General features: G+C 39.0%; 1 protein-coding gene across 2 annotated transcripts; it reads left to right on the top strand.

The window, feature by feature from the left end:
* Positions 1-12,286: 12,286 nt before the first annotated feature.
* LOC120414470 (toll-like receptor 13) lies at positions 12,287-16,886 on the top strand. Of its 2 annotated transcripts, none has more exons than XR_005605092.2 (5): positions 12,287-12,792; positions 14,663-14,792; positions 14,856-16,300; positions 16,356-16,494; positions 16,548-16,610. XR_005605092.2 is itself a non-coding variant. In XM_039575665.2 (5 exons), the coding sequence occupies exons 1-5, from the start codon at positions 12,406-12,408 to the stop codon at positions 16,735-16,737; spliced, it is 2,280 nt and encodes a 759-aa protein (XP_039431599.1). In that variant the 5' UTR covers positions 12,317-12,405; the 3' UTR covers positions 16,738-16,886. The 2 variants fall into 2 exon arrangements, 1 of the variants encoding a protein (XP_039431599.1); XM_039575665.2 differs by having other exon boundaries at positions 12,317-12,792; positions 16,367-16,494; positions 16,548-16,886.
* Positions 16,887-16,890: the final 4 nt, after the last annotated feature.

Below are 16,890 nucleotides of genomic sequence, written 5' to 3'. Positions count from 1 at the left end.
ATCTTCTTGCACCCTTCGACAAAGTAGTAGGAAATTGAATTTTCTAGAAGAATCTCACACTTGAGCAATTTTGCGCCACCTGTTGCCAGCATCCTGAAGTGATGTTGTTCCCCATAGATTTTGCGAATTCCCCCATATAAATTTCAAAGATAAAAAGCGACTCTTAAACCTTAACCGATTTAGCTCAAAATTGACCCAGTTACTTATTATTGCCTAAACAATTGAGTCAGGGGGTACCCGAGCAGACGGAAATAACTTGGGAATAACATTTTTTGATATTTGAAAATACTAGGTCAATAACATTTTATGTTATTTATAACATGATTTGTTATTCCCCGTTATGATTTTTTTGTTATTGGATCGTTATTGTAATAACAGACTAATAACATTTTAAGTTATTCTTCGAACAAATCTTTCTTATTATTTTTTTGTTATTTCAACAACTAATCCGATCATCCCAATAACAGTTCGAGGTATTCTTCCATAACAAAAAATGTCATTCCAAAGTTGTTTTGGCTTTCCTCCAATGTCAGACCAATAACAAATTCTGTTATGATAAAATTAACTGTTATTAAACCCTTGTGCAAAAATGGATTTTTCAAGAAGATTCCATAACACTTTCTGTTATTTTAACAGTATTTGTTATTGAAATGACATGAATTTTGTTATTACCGTCTGCCCGGGTATGTCTTGAGATTTTCCAAAATTTTAAATTTTTCTTGTCAAAGCATGTATTCATTCAATCAAATTTTGTCAAAGATCGAATAGATTGATCTCATTTTACCATTTTGAACCTATCTATTTAAAAAATTCCAGTACTTTTGAACAAAAGTTAAAGGGATTATTGTAACACAACTGAATAATTTATTCCCCGAGAGAAATCTTCAAAAACATAATTTTGGTTTGATTCCTTTAAAAAAATCAGATTGAGTTATCGTTGTTAGCATCAAATGTTTGTGATTTTTGTTATCTTTTTACATTCACTTTTTTTAACATTTAATCTAGAAAGTTTCGTAATAAATAAGATTTTGCTCTATCGAGATGTTTATTGATCATTTTTTCCGGATGATTCGATTTGGTGCACAGTTTTTAAGCATAAGCATAAGCATAAGCATAGGTGCCCACCCGCAGTTGCTACTCCGTTATTGACCAGGACCTCCAGAAGTTACATCCACGAGCCGTGGAAGATAAGTGGGTGCTATCTTTCCTCGCTTCGCAACTTCTCAAAGGCCCCTATCATGCTGATCAATACCGGCGCCGGCCACGACCAGTGGTAGGGTCACGGGGAAGTGGATGGGAATGTTAGTCCGATACTTGAGTGATAGAGACCGCCCAATCGACTGCTTCTCCGACAAAGTATCACATGAGTTTTGAGGGGGTTAGTAGATGGGTATGAGGTCAGGATTCACGAGTGGCAGTGATGTGACCATGAGCATTTTGTTTATCGGTTGAAATTTTAAATCTTAGGCAGCCGGCTGCGGAAAGATAAATAATTGATTATTTAAAAAGTTTGTTTTAATCGAACGCGTGCCAACCGAGCGGTAGTGCTATGGGCTGGACTTATCAGTATATTTTTACTGTTGGTACAATTTAGATAACGCGAGCAAATGTCAAAAATAATAGATGAGTTAATACTAAAGCTGCCAGTTGGAATAAATTATTACGATCAACGAATATAAACGAAAAGAAAACAGGACACCACGTAACCGATTGTAATGAAATTAAAACAATAACTTAAACGAATTTAACCGGCGGCGTGCCTTCCTATCAACGATGATAAAAGAAGGGCTTATAAATTTAAAATATAAAAAGACTCCAAAAAATACGTTGCATAGTAACCGCGAAGTCCCGCTACTCACAATCGAATCCGAAAGATAGCTATCTAGAATTTTAAATATAGTATTAATTCGACCGCGATCCTCCAGAAATTCTTCGTCGGCGTGCCTTCCGATCAACGGTGATGTAAGAAGGGCTTTATTCATTAAAATGATTTTATATCATAAGCCTTAAAACATATTCGTCGGCGTGCCTTCCGATCATCGATGATATAGAAAGGACTTAATCCAGCAATACGACTTGCTTGTCTCGAAAAAAAAAGAATTCGGATCGTTTCTATCGAAAACTATGTTAAGAGGACAAAAATAAACTCATTGGCCAACGAACGCGCGAACTAAAAATAAAGAAAAAAGAAGAAGAAGAAGACCAATCACCCCATGCACACAAACAACGACACAAAAGAGATGAAAACAACACGAATCAGAAGAAATCCAATCACCCCATGTACACAAATAGCGACACAAAAGAGATGGAAAATAACACGAGAAAACAGGACTGAGCGTCCACACAGGCACCGCACTACTGATGCCATTATTTAATTATAATGACCAATCACCCCATGCACTCGAACAGCGACATAAAAGAGACGGAAAATAACACGAGAAAACAGGACTGAGCGTCCACACAGCCACCGCACTACTGATGCCATTATTTAATTATAATGACCAATCACCCCATGAACACAAATAGCGACACAAAAGAGACGGAAAATAACACGAAAAAACAGGACTGAGCGTCCACACAGGCACCGCACTACTGATGCCATTATTTAATTATAATGACCAATCACCCCATGCACTCGAACAGCGACATAAAAGAGACGGAAAATAACACGAGAAAACAGGACTGATCGTCCACACAGGCACCGCACTACTGATGCCATTATTTAATTATAATGACCAATCACCCCATGCACTCGAACAGCGACATAAAAGAGACGGAAAATAACACGAGAAAACAGGACTGCGCGTCCACACAGGCACCGCACTACTGATGCCATTATTTAATTATAATGACCAATCACCCCATGCACTCGAACAGCGACATAAAAGAGACGGAAAATAACACGAAAAAACAGGACTGAGCGTCCACACAGGCACCGCACTACTGATGCCATTATTTAATTATAATGACCAATCACCCCATGCACTCGAACAGCGACACAAAAGGGACGGAAAATAACACGAAAAAACAGGACTGAGCGTCCACACAGGCACCGCACTACTGATGCCATTATTTAATTATAATGACCAATCATCCCATGCACTCGAACAGCGACATAAAAGAGACGGAAAATAACACGAGAAAACAGGACTGAGCGTCCACACAGGCACCGCACTACTGATGCCATTATTTAATTATAATGACCAATCACCCCATGCACTCGAACAGCGACATAAAAGAGACGGAAAATAACACGAAAAAACAGGACTGAGCGTCCACACAGGCACCGCACTACTGATGCCATTATTTAATTATAATTACCAATCACCCCATGCACTCGAACAGCGACATAAAAGAGACGGAAAATAACACGAAAAAACAGGACTGATCGTCCACACAGGCACCGCACTACTGATGCCATTATTTAATTATAATGACCAATCACCCCATGCACTCGAACAGCGACATAAAAGAGACGGAAAATAACACGAGAAAACAGGACTGATCGTCCACACAGGCACCGCACTACTGATGCCATTATTTAATTATAATGACCAATCACCCCATGCACTCGAACAGCGACATAAAAGAGACGGAAAATAACACGAGAAAACAGGACTGATCGTCCACACAGGCACCGCACTACTGATGCCATTATTTAATTATAATGACCAATCATCCCATGCACTCGAACAGCGACATAAAAGAGACGGAAAATAACACGAAAAAACAGGACTGAGCGTCCACACAGGCACCGCACTACTGATGCCATTATTTAATTATAATGACCAATCACCCCATGCACTCGAACAGCGACATAAAAGAGACGGAAAATAACACGAGAAAACAGGACTGAGCGTCCACACAGGCACCGCACTACTGATGCCATTATTTAATTATAATGACCAATCACCCCATGCACTCGAACAGCGACATAAAAGAGACGGAAAATAACACGAGAAAACAGGACTGAGCGTCCACACAGGCACCGCACTACTGATGCCATTATTTAATTATAATGACCAATCACCCCATGCACTCGAACAGCGACATAAAAGAGACGGAAAATAACACGAAAAAACAGGACTGAGCGTCCACACAGGCACCGCACTACTGATGCCATTATTTAATTATAATGACCAATCATCCCATGCACTCGAACAGCGACATAAAAGAGACGGAAAATAACACGAAAAAACAGGACTGAGCGTCCACACAGGCACCGCACTACTGATGCCATTATTTAATTATAATGACCAATCACCCCATGCACTCGAACAGCGACATAAAAGAGACGGAAAATAACACGAGAAAACAGGAATTCACTGAAACTCAACATATTTTTAGATAAACTCAAACATGTGAACATTTATAATAAACGCAAGAGAATGCATTTAACATTGTTATCAGCTGATTGCATTTAAAATAACATTGTTTTTTTTTTTTTAAAGAATTTAGCAAAACAAATTTTTTGCTCTGAGAAAAGAATTTTGTTAAGCTTTTTTTTTTATTTAGGCCGCTGCAAATATTTTTCAATGTTTTTGTCACCTCCCTCCTTCAAAATTGGTTTGAAAATCGGGAGACAAAACAATATTTTTTCAAAAAGCATCATAATTTCAGTGGAAATAGAAGTCTAAATATTTCTGCATTTATAATCATATTTAGCAAGTTTGGGCTTGTTCAAAAAGAGAACTTTTATGAAATTACAATGTACAGCACCGCAAATACTTTTTTACCTCGCAAATATAAAATTTTCGTCAATACTTAGAAATTTTGGAAATTAACGATTGCAATTTTTTTTTTCATTGAAATGTTGATACCATGGCCTGTAGTTTTTTTTTTTATTGTTTTGCCTTCGAACTTCGAAACATATTTGCAACGGCTTAAGAGTAAAGAAAAATCCAGTGAAAAACTTGCACTATTGACTGTGAACTAGTTAGAACACAAATTTTATTGAAGCCAAATGCTAAAATTTAAAGAAGTGAAAATTGAAGAAAACTGATAAATTATCTTTTAAATTTGTTTGACGGTAACACGACACGAATAAAGTAAATAATGATTAATCTTCAAGAAATTATGAATTCAATTTTAAATTTTAAATTTTAGATAAAATTTTTAGTATTTTTTACCTTATTTGGAATATTATCGAAAGATAAAAGTTCATAATACAAAAAAAATATATACAAATATATTTAGGCATATTTCTTTGTTGACAAATTTCTACGAAGACAACAATACACATTTGCGTTGCAATCTACATTTCAAATGTGGCACAATTAAGGACTGAGTTAATTGCAATCACAACTTTAAACTATTTTTCAATCACAGTTTCATCCTCCCCCACAAAACCACTTCAACCAACCATTGAACATTTCAATCAAAGTAACCTCAAAAGTTCATCCAACCGAACCATCTATCACCCGTCCTGCCTGATTGCATCTGTCCACACATAACCCATGGGCTGCTCTTCGATTTTTCCCCTAATTAAAATTACATCAATATTGCTTATTCCAAAAGTCACACACAAACCCATAACCCATTTCCACCCACATACGTCCGATATGCAACGAACCATAAACCTGAAACCACCAACACTAAGCAAAACATTCGCTCCAACGATTTCAAATTTTCAATGCAAATCAGTTTGCGACCTTTTTTCTGTAGCAAAATTTTCAAAACAATGCCCCTCGCAACAAACAAAAACACACCGTTTCAAAATTAGCCCACGTGAAAAACACCTTAAAGTGAGATAGAGCATCAGCCTGCTCTACGTTCTAGGGGTACTTACACGAGCAAATCACTACCACCACCAGCACTCTCTCACACACACACACTCGTACACATTTTACACTGAAAGCACTTTTCTACTCTTCGCGTCGTTCTTTCTTTCTAACTCACTGCAGCATCCCATTCGCCAAACACATACACAGACCCACACGCAGAACGCTGACTTCTTGTTGGATTTTATGCTGTAACACTAACACACATTTTATGATTTACTTTTTCCCCCCCGTGGTGCCTTTCCCTATTGGAACGACGTTTAACTACACTGACAGCTTGAAGATTTCCTCTTTTTTTTAGGAAATTCGGACCAAGTTAGCCCATTCTTTGCGAAATCTTGTAAGATTTGCGGGGAACCTGCAGAGTAGGCCTTGAAAGACACCGCCACCGTACCAACACACTGACAGCCGCGCAGCGACTGTGGAACAGGTTCACGGAACAGGTTCGCAAAAACATAAACACGGTGCTGTCACTTGCGGGAACGCGTTTCGGGGCAGGTTCCTGCGGAGATTTTCTGACATTGGGCGAGGATTCCGGGCAGGTTACACGGCCGTTCGCGGCTGCTGGTCACCTGCGCTAGTGTGTGGAGCGCGCTCGAATGTAAACAAAACTGTAAACAAACACTTGTCAGCGGAGCGTGGAGTTGCTCTCGGACTGTTTCGTTTGGGTTTCCGTAACTGAAAGGACAAGTTTTGTGGGCGGGTGCCGCTTCGCGGCCACCGGTTCCCCCTAATTGGACACCTGTCCGCACGAGTTCCAGCCACAAGCACCAGTTTCGGACGACAAACTTTTTTTTCCGATTGTCCAATTCGATTAGCCGCGGTGCGCTTCACTGGCCACTAATTTGATTTGTCCCGCACTCGTGTTGTTCTCACCGGCACGGTAGATTCCTCCCGGGTCTTCTTCACCACCGGACACGGCAATCCGTGGTCTTGTTCCGTCCAGTAGAAAAACACACTTCGCACCAGGCCAGCTAGCCAGCTGTCAGTCAGCCAACCTTCGGGCAGGTCACTTCTGGTGGATTCTTCTGGCCATTCGATTTGGTGCACAGTTTTTGCAGAAAAATAAGAAAGAAATATGTTTAGCAACTACAAAATGCATATATTATTAATTTAATGACACAAGAGATATCAAACTAATTTATCGAATGTTGATAATAATGAAAAGATTATTTCGAGAGTCTCTTAGATTTTTTTTTCAGTTTTTTGATATAAAATATTGCAAAAAGTGATGATGCCTGCGGGTATGGGGTTCATACATACATACATAATGATATTACGGGTTTTCATCGGTAGTTTTCGGTGAAATTAAACTCACAAATTATCATTATGATCATTTCTTTTGACCGTCCTGAAGTCATTTGGATGACACACAGGGATGATTTATCTGTGTACACTTACTAAGGTTGCGACTCAGTACTTGTACACAGAGAAAATAAGAAGGTTAAAAGACTTGATCACACACGTACGCTTTCTCATATGGCCCTTTCGCTGACTTAGTTTCCGTCCTTTTCCATCTTCTTCTAAGACACTAGTCATCTATCCACCTTTCAGTTACATTCTTCTAATTTGTGAGTTTAATTTCACCGAAAACTACCGATGAAAGCCCGTAATATCAACAATTTAAGGTGAATAAAACAAAGTTGAATAAATAAACAATCAGTCCCAATACTGAGCATACATACATACATACATAGTATACATACATACATACATACATACACATACATACATACATACATTAAATATTGCAAACAGTGATGATGACTTCCACAAGCATTACTTTTGTGCTGAAAAGAGATCTTTGTTATTTTGAATTTTCACACATTTTACCCACAAAAAAAGGTGTTTTTGTTGTTTTTTTTATTATAAATTTAATGTATAATATTAGTATTGACATAACAAAGAGATACCAATAATAATCTAGAGATTTTTTAATAGGTATTTTATCGGACCTTTTAAATAAACTCTAGAAATATTGACTTAAATCTAAAACTAGTGAAGTTTTGGCATATCAGAATGATATTCATATTACTGAATGATATGTAGATTTTAATGTTTAGTATGGTAATTTTTGTATTGTTTAGATATTACGAATACGCAGTCCAACATTTCTTTGTATTTTTGAATTCGATGAAACTTTGTCCATGCAATTGCCACGTCAAAATATGAGGAATTTCGAGAAGAATTTTCCAATTGATTTCTTGTTTCAGCAATGTTCTAGATTATGATTAGGATTTTCCAGGAAAAAAATTAGGTACCGATTTCTTTATTTGAACTCATTATCTCTTAAAAATGTAACCCCCAAAATACGTATTTTTTCTTTTTTCGATTTTTTATTTTTTCGGAAAAAGGCATTGTTTGCGTAAGAGTTTAGAATTGGGTAAGTGTGGTGGCATTGGGGATAAAATTTTTTGAAAAATAAGTGATTTATGGGAAATGTCTAAAATCTTGCTCAAGCAAATTTCATGAATCATTTTAAGATACAATATCATATTTTCAATCGACAATTACTTTGCATAAGATCTTTTCGAAAAGCCTAGAAAATTTTCAACAATTTTCTTTTATGTTTTTGTTGATCGGACTGCTTTTCAATAAAATACAGCCTCTTAAAACTTAAATGTTTTAATAAAGGAGCCCACATTTTCAACTCGCGATTTCTTCGGATCGATTAACGAAAACTTGAACTTTTGATGCACTTCGATTTAAAAAATCGTCAAAAATCCATTTTCAACCAATTTTTGATTTTTAAAAAGCATTGGAAAGAAGAACTCTTAAAATTATAGAAAATGTATGGGTTGGAAGTTTTACATATTGCATGTGACTTTGCCAATGTTTTTAAAAATGTAATTTATTGGGGTCAACTTTGTCTGAGTTTTTACTAACATTGCCTATATTTTAAGTAAAAAGAAGTATGCAGTAATTTTTCTAGTGTCCCAGACTATGCCGCTACGCATTTTTTTACAATTTAAATGATAATCGTGCCATTTTTAAGCAGAAAATGTGTAAAAAAATGAAAACAAGACTGCAAAAACATTAAAAAATTAGATAGGAAAAATTTAATGATAGGACGTGGTAGAATAGGCCAAATATTACCAAATTCAAACATAAACTAAACAAGATAAAAGCCAATTAAAATATTAAAAATGAAACAAGGAAAATATAAAACAAGAGAAGTTTTTCATAGAACAAAAGTTGCTCAAAATGACCTCCTAAATACGAAAAAAATTAAAAAATCGTAAAAAATGGACAGTAAAGGGTTGATTTGTAAAGTCAAACTATTTTCTATGAAAAAAAAAGTTTCTAGGGATAAAAATCAACTGAAAAACATCGCATTTTTTCAATGTACAATGAAGACCTCTTAAAATATGAAAATCAATACCAAATTGATTCTTGACATGTTATTCCAAATATATTTTAGAAAAAAAAAGTTTAACCTAAAGCAAATAAAAATCTCTTTTGTCAATCAGGTATTGAATGTAACCTAAATATATGGCTTTACGGTCTTAAAATGGTCACTAATGTAATTTCTCAGTTGTTGCAATACCAACACTGCTAAAACTCAGTAATATCAAAAGTTTAACTCTGTTTCCTTCCAGTTCGTGGTGGCGATCGCATTCTTCTACCTGCTCCAACTGGTGCGATTTCTCACGATTCCCCTGCGCTTGCGGCTGGAGGACACTGAGGAAATGAGACGCGCCAAACGACGGCTCCGGACGATGGTCAGAGCATTTGTGGCTGCCAGCAGCTAGCACAGTTCTACACCAGCCGAAAAGTCGAGCTGATTCAGACGGTCGGCCAGCCAGATCACCTCGCGCGTGAGTGTGTGACTATCAGCGTTTAGTTTTAAGCTAAGTTATGACCTTCGATTAGCGAAAGTTTAGAGTTCGGTACTAGTCCAAAAATGTGTGCGTGTGTTAGTTATAAGTTTTACAGACCACAATGTACCTCCTGGCCCTAACCATGCTGCTTTGGGTTGCAGCCCAGCCGATAGAAACCTTGACGATCCAGCAGCTGTTTTGATATTGCTGCTGCCGGTTGCCGCGGCATACCAGGCTAATGCAAACAACTTGTTTGGTGATGAAACTGTTTCAAGTCGCGTAAAAACGATCACGAAATCGCATGTGACATTTTGCTCTGCAGTTGAGGGCAAACAGTTTAACTTTTTCTAGTTTGTTTTTAATTTGAATCCAAAAATCACTTTAATTTTTATGGTCATTGGTTTGGCATTAAAGATTCCACGTCAAACAGGAAGTCTCCAAATCAAAAGTGCTCCGATTTGGATCGAATTTCGCATAGAAGTTCATTGGCCAAAATAAAAAGACCCGTATTTTTTGTTTGTTTGACGATTAGAGTTCACTTATCCAAAATAGGATGGTCCAAAAAATTACGTTTTTCGTCAATTTTCGCTAAAAACACATTTTTCGAAAATCATGTCTCCGGAACGGCAGAACCAATTCTAGAGCATCATATTTCAAAAGAAAGTTTATTAGTTGAGCTTTTAAGGAAAAATATGTTGAGGTCAGGAAAAAAACTAGCAGATTATTTGAAAATGACCTATTCAAATTTCATTTGCTAATTTCAAGGTCCCTGATCCTTGTTTAATTTTACATAACATATCTAAAAATTGCGAATATTGATTAACAAGATTCGGAAATATGTTTTACTAAACATAACCGCCAAACGTCATTTTCTTGTTCGCGTCGAAAAACCCAGTTTTTGTGTTTAAAAAATCATATCTCCGAATCTTGTTAATGGATACTCGCAATTTTTGGATTTGTTATGTGAAATATTTCAAGGAATGGGGGAAAAATATTTTCAGACATTAGCTCTTTGGTCCAGAGACATTCAAATCAGGAAGTGATATTTTTATAGAACCTTTTCAAATATTCAGCTAGTTAACCTTTACATATTATTCGTTTAAAGCCTAACTAAGAACCTTTCTTTTAAAACATGGCACTATAAAATTGGTTCAGCCGTTCCAGAGCTATGTTTATTATTAAATTAACGAAAAAATTATTTTTTTGGACCACCAAACCAACAAACAAAAATATACTGTTCTTTATATTTTGATTCAACAGCTTTCTAGAAGACTCATCCCATCCCAATTGGGTCAAAATAATAACTTTTGTCAGTTTTTTCAAAGCAGAAAATAATGTTTTAAAACATGGCTTGCATTTTAAGAGCATTTAACGTATACTGTCAATATGCGTTAAGATTTTGTTTGTATTGAAAACACAAAACAAAAGTTACTCCTTAGGACAACGTTTTACTCCAATCGAAAAGGGGTCGAGGCAACTGCTTTGTTAGTTTGCGGAGAATGACCCACATATCTTTAGAGAACGGACTTCTTTGTGCTTTCCAATTTCATGCATGTTTGTCCTGGTTTTTGCGATCATTTATTTTTAATTGAAACAGTAAAACCATAACTTCAAAGAACGAACCATAAAAATCCCCGCCAAAAAACAGCACCACCAGTGTTAGGGCATTTCAAAAATGGCACCATCAATGTTTTACCCAATTGATTGTCTCTGCACTAATGCTATTGTTGTAGTATAAATAATAGTCAATTGCACACCACACCACACAATACAAGCCACAGATACGTGCCCAATTCGTTGATGGTTTATCACGTGCATTAGTAAATAGGTACGCGTAAAAAAAACCTCCCTCAATTGTGATTTATGTAAGTTTGATTGCAGTGTTTTATGTCGTTATATGTGACGTATGTGTAACTGAGTGTCATTTGGCCAGTTCTGTTTATCGGTCAATCTCTTGTAGGCCCCTGACCAAGCCAAACTGGACGGTGGATACACTGTTCATGAAATGATAAATCAAAATAAAAAACGCCATGTGATAATTAGTATTATATACGCAAGGAAAGTGTCGTGTTGCATGAATTTATCGAGTTGAGAAATTCCCTGAAAGGTGGTGAACTTGACCAATTTTTTAAAACGACTTTTGCATACCTGAATAAATTGTGATAGCAGTTGTGATAGCCATGTCTGACTGATTTGTTTGATGACTAATTAGAGACAACCATACTAAAGGATTAACATTCTCGGCTGCCCCGACATCCAGGTACTTGAGCGTATATATTTACTTACTGCGGATAATACCCCAAACTGAACGTTGAACATTTCGCGATTACACAAATCCAATTACGCGCATGCAGAGATAATGTTAAGCTACCGAGCATCAAGCCCCTGCTCGCGATAACTCGCGATAAATTTGAATCAATGCTTTTATTTGTTTATACTTGGGCCCAAACTTCCGTCTTTTGAACACCACCGCTGCTACCACCAGCTCATATTTGGTCAATTTTAGGAATTTGGCCGGACAAGGGGTCTACCAGCGAGTTGTTGGTGGTATGGTTCGGACCGGTTTTGATACCTTGGAGTACCCCTCGGCACTCGAATCGAAGTGACGAATTTTATACTATCTTAATTACACCTTCGGGATGCCGATAAGGGCGGACAGTTGAAACCCAAACGCCGCGAAACAAAAGGCGAAATCACGTTCGATAAGGCCGTTATCTTGATGTCACGCTCCCGAACTGTCCACTTCGGTGGAACTGCGCTCAGTTTGGGACAAAGTCTTGACCAGAGATGAACGCGGCGAACCTATGGAAGTTCGTACGGTGATACTGCTCCTGCTACTGCTGCTGTTACTAGGACAAAGTGTTGTTGACGCGCAAATCGAATGTCAATCGGATGACGACCTCGATTGCGACGGAACGGAAGCAGAAGAGTTCAGCAATGGGTACGAGAACTTTCTGCCGGTGGAACCGGGTGAACCGTACCGCATCCGGCTGCGCAAGTTCGACTACCTGATCGGCGTCAATCCGGAGTGTATCCTGGGCAACGCCAACAACTATCTGCCCTGGCTGTTTCCAAATGGTTCGCTGGCCATCAGGAGCAGCTCGCAGGCACTGGATGTATCAAATCTGAAGCTGAACGACAACGCAATGGAGTCTGTAGTGGAAAAGTTGGAATCGATGCTGAACTTCAGTGTAAGTGATAGTAAGGATAACTCCTTAAACGTAGAGTGTTGTGTAACCCCTGACAGAGACAATTTGTTGCGCAGAAACGTGAGAGCATGGAGCACTTCTTAAAATCTTTTTTAAATTCAAATATGTGCTGAGCAAACCTAAAGCAAAATGATTTCGTCTGATTTGGGTGCTAAAATAGGGAGCAAATTATTCAGGGTCTGTTATCGCGCGGAAAACGCGTGTAGTTGATTGGCACCAATGATAAGCTTCTATGTAATTGAGTTGTTCCGAGCACGAGTTCCTTTCGGTACGCATCAATGGAAGGACCGGTAACGTCATGATTCGAAATCCGGACACTTAGTAGCATATCATTTTTGTTATAGCTGGCAAAAATCATGTAATAAGTTGGAAATGTAGAAATATCATAAGGATGTAGTATAAACAGTCAGTTTCAAGAAAGTGCATGGAATTCTTTAGGTCTCAAATAAGCTGTTAACATCAAAACAATCGATACCGTAATCTGGGGTGAATCGGGACTACAGTCTGAATAGGGACAGCAGTTTTTAAAGCAGTTAAAGCTTTTAAATTTGGAAATGGACGTACACATTATGTTGGCCTGAGTCTGTTCTAACCGAAACCAACCAGAAAAATCAAAATATTGTGCTCCAACATGGTTAAAAATGCTGTCCCAATTCGCCCCATGTGTCCCGATTGACCCCAGTTTACGGTAGTTGATATAAAAATTTGCTAGAATTTAAGGAAATCAAAACCATAAATTTCTGCTTTGCCTTCCCGGTGCTTCGTACGCCTATGAAATATTTCAAGTAAAATGTTCCGCATTTTTGGTAAACTTGTACTTCTATTGTATTTAATTGTTTTGGCATTAACTACAGCGTTCAAACAAACTTTAAATGAAAGTTGATGTTGGAATTCTTCAAATAACACAGTTTTGACATTCATAATATCCAAGTAATAGATAAGACAAGATGAAGTGTCCGGGTTTCGATGCGTCCGGGAATTCGAATCATGACGTTATTTCCGGAGCGTTCATTCAAGGTGAATAATGTTGATTGTTTGTTGCTGGTTACGATTTAGTAATTATTTTTTTCAATTACATTTTAAAATAACAAAATAATGAAGGGATCAATTTGGTTAAAAACCGGACATAGCAAATTTGGCTATTGCAACAATATTTTGATTTGAGTCAACCAAATCATGTTTAATACCACCGAAGAAACTTATCTATTGGGGTTATTCTCTCAGACGAAATCGGAAAAAGTTTTCCCGATTTAAGTATCGTAACCGGTGGCAGATCATGATTCAATCCTTACAGTGCGTCTCTTTGTTTCGTGTTTAAATATCAGTTGTTAAGATACAGGGAAATCTTTAGTTATTGGTCGGAGCTCCACTTACTCCCACTGGCTAGGACGTTGGTAATTATTTGGTAGTCGATTGGTAGCAAGGATTGACAGGAGTCTGGTTGACGGCAATACCGAAAATGAGTTGCGAAGTCAAGAACCGGGATTGCCGCCACCGACTTCGGTCAATCCTTGCTACCAATCGGCTACCAAACAGTCACCAACATCGGTTGTTTCAGTAGTCTCCTAGTGGGATAGTGCCGTAGCCAGTGAGAGTAAGTGAAGCTGCGCCCAACACAGCTGATAACAACTGATATTTAAACGCAGGTTACACGCCATCGGTTACATTTGATTTTTGTTTGTTTGATGTTTTGGGAAAATTAACAGAACAATTAGGGCAGCGAATGACCAAGAAGGTTAAAGCTGCCAGAAATAAATAAATTAACAACAACAACAGAACAATTAAATTAGAATCTCCAAGCAAAAAAAAAATGACCAGCAAAAACAGCTTATTTTTCATATAAAATTTACAGGACATCCGGTACTTGTCACTGGCAAACAACCGACTCACTGAACTGCCTGCGGAAAGTTTGTTGCATTTCCCCAATCTGGAGCACCTTTCTATGATGTACAACCCGTTCAAGGAATTCACCGCGGAATCGAGTGAGTACATCCGTCTTCTCATTTTGCTGCAAAAAATATAAAAAATCACAAGTCCCGTTTCAGGCAACCGTCCCAAAATACCCAACCTTCAATCGTTGGTAACGCTGGACATGCGCTACTGCGGGTTGGGAGTGCTTCCGGCGGACTTTTTCCACGACGTCCCGAAGCTGCAGTTTCTCTTTCTTTCGCACAACTACATCACAAAGCTTCCGGCGCCGCTGTTCAACCGACTGAACAAGCTGGTACATCTGGACCTGTCCTACATGGACAGCTCGCTGCGGGAGGAGGAGGCCCGGATGGAGAATCCCTTTATGAAGCTGATCACGGGGATGGATATGGACTCGAACGTGTTTCAGCCGTTGAACAAGCTGCGGTTTTTGGATTTGTCCCACAGCAAGTTGGATCTGAAGGCGTTCATAGCGTTGAGTTCGCTCGGAGCTAAGCTGGAGTACGTCAGCTATTGCTACACGGATCTGCCAACGCTGATGGACTATCTGTTCCAGATGGAGAGCATCAAGATGTTGGATCTGTCGGGGAATTTGGGATGTGGACGGGCGTTGAATGAACTGAGTTTCTCGCTGTTGCGGAACAGTTTAGAGGTGTTGTACTTTAAGAATGCGAGCATTTTCAACTTGAAGTGGATGTCTGGACTGAGAAATCTTCGGGTGCTGAACGTGAGGGGAAACTTTTTGTCAACTCTGGAGTATGGTCCGTTTAATGAACTCGTTAGTTTGGAAGCGCTGGATGTAAGCAATAACTTTATTCAGTCGTGGAGTTGTCAGCTGTTTGCAAACAATACCAAGATGTACTTGTTGAACGCGCGACACAATAATCTTCTGCTAATCACGACGTCTATGCTTAGAGATTTTGAGCCCCTCAAGTATCTCGCAGTAGGAGTGAATACGATACAGTGCACCTGCAACTACGTGTACTTCCTACAGATGATCATGGGGAACAGCTCGGCCGTGACTCCCCAAACGGAACTCAACTCGGAGCGTTCCGCGACCGAGACGATATTTTCAATTGAGCACCTTAAATTGTACGATTTCGATGAAGCCGAGTACTATTGCATGAACTTCACCGGAAAGAGAAGAGTGAACGCGATTGAGTTGCAAATCTGCAGTCGCGAGGACGAAGGAGGTTACAACAACATTTCAGAACCCGCTAGCGAGGAACCGCTCGAGGATGTCGTCGAAGAATACCTCGTGATCTATGTGATATCTAGCTTGTTGGTGATATTAGCTTTGCTGTCCCTGTTGGGCATCTACTGGTACTGGTTCTACATCAAGTACTTCTTCGTAATTCTGAAAAACTCGGCGATCCTAAGCTTCTTCAACGACGACAAGCTGTACCTGGACAAAAGTGCGCTCGTGGAGGAGGCGCCCTTCAACTACGACGTGTTTGTAAGCTACAGTGACAACGATCGCTCCTGGGTTCTCGAGGAAATGCTTCCGAACTTGGAGCGCGAGGACCTGCTGACGGTTTGCCTCCACGAGCGGGACTTTGAGGTAGGTTCAGCATTGGCTCATTCGAGAGCATGGAGGAGTGGAGTATGAAATCCAGATCTTTGGCAGGTTGGCTACGGGATACTGGAAAACATCATTTCCTGCATGGATCGCTCGCGCTGCCTGATGTTGATCGTGTCGGAGAGCTTTCTGATGAGTCGGTGGTGTCAGTTCGAGATGCACCTGGCGCAGCATCGGTAGGTAATTGAGATTTGAACACGATAGAACATTCAACTGATATCAATTTCAGGTTGTTGGAGACCCGCCGAGACGAGCTGATACTGGTGCTGCTGGAGGACATCCCGCGACGAAAATGTCCCAAAACGCTGGGTTTTCTCATGAAGACGAAGACCTACATCAAGTGGCCCAAAGAGCGAACGCAAGAGAAGGAGCTTTTCTGGAAACGGTTGCGCAAAGCTCTGCTTACGTCCAAGTGCTGAATCGTGCATGGGATTGAACAGTGAGATCGTTGTAGAGTATAACTTTGGGGGTTATCGTGGTTGCTTTGTTGAATATTACTTAAAGTTGATCGAGTTTGAGAACATGGACTTCGTTCATAGAGTTAATATGAGAGGTCAAGTTTTTTTAGTGGC

This window comes from Culex pipiens, chromosome 3 (genome assembly GCF_016801865.2).
Source record: "Culex pipiens pallens isolate TS chromosome 3, TS_CPP_V2, whole genome shotgun sequence".
NCBI classification, from domain to species: domain Eukaryota; kingdom Metazoa; phylum Arthropoda; class Insecta; order Diptera; family Culicidae; genus Culex; species Culex pipiens.
Note: the sequence above shows the minus strand (reverse complement) of the source record. Positions and strands in the feature narration are given on the sequence as shown.

Excerpts from the sequence above, each read along its gene's own strand:
- LOC120414470 (XM_039575665.2), top strand. The coding sequence starts at position 12,406 with ATGGAAGTTCGTACGGTGATACTGCTCCTGCTACTGCTGCTGTTACTA. Across the intron at positions 12,793-14,662 it reads AATCGATGCTGAACTTCAGT|GACATCCGGTACTTGTCACT; the intron begins GTAAGTGATAGT and ends TAAAATTTACAG. Across the intron at positions 16,495-16,547 it reads ATGCACCTGGCGCAGCATCG|GTTGTTGGAGACCCGCCGAG; the intron begins GTAGGTAATTGA and ends TATCAATTTCAG.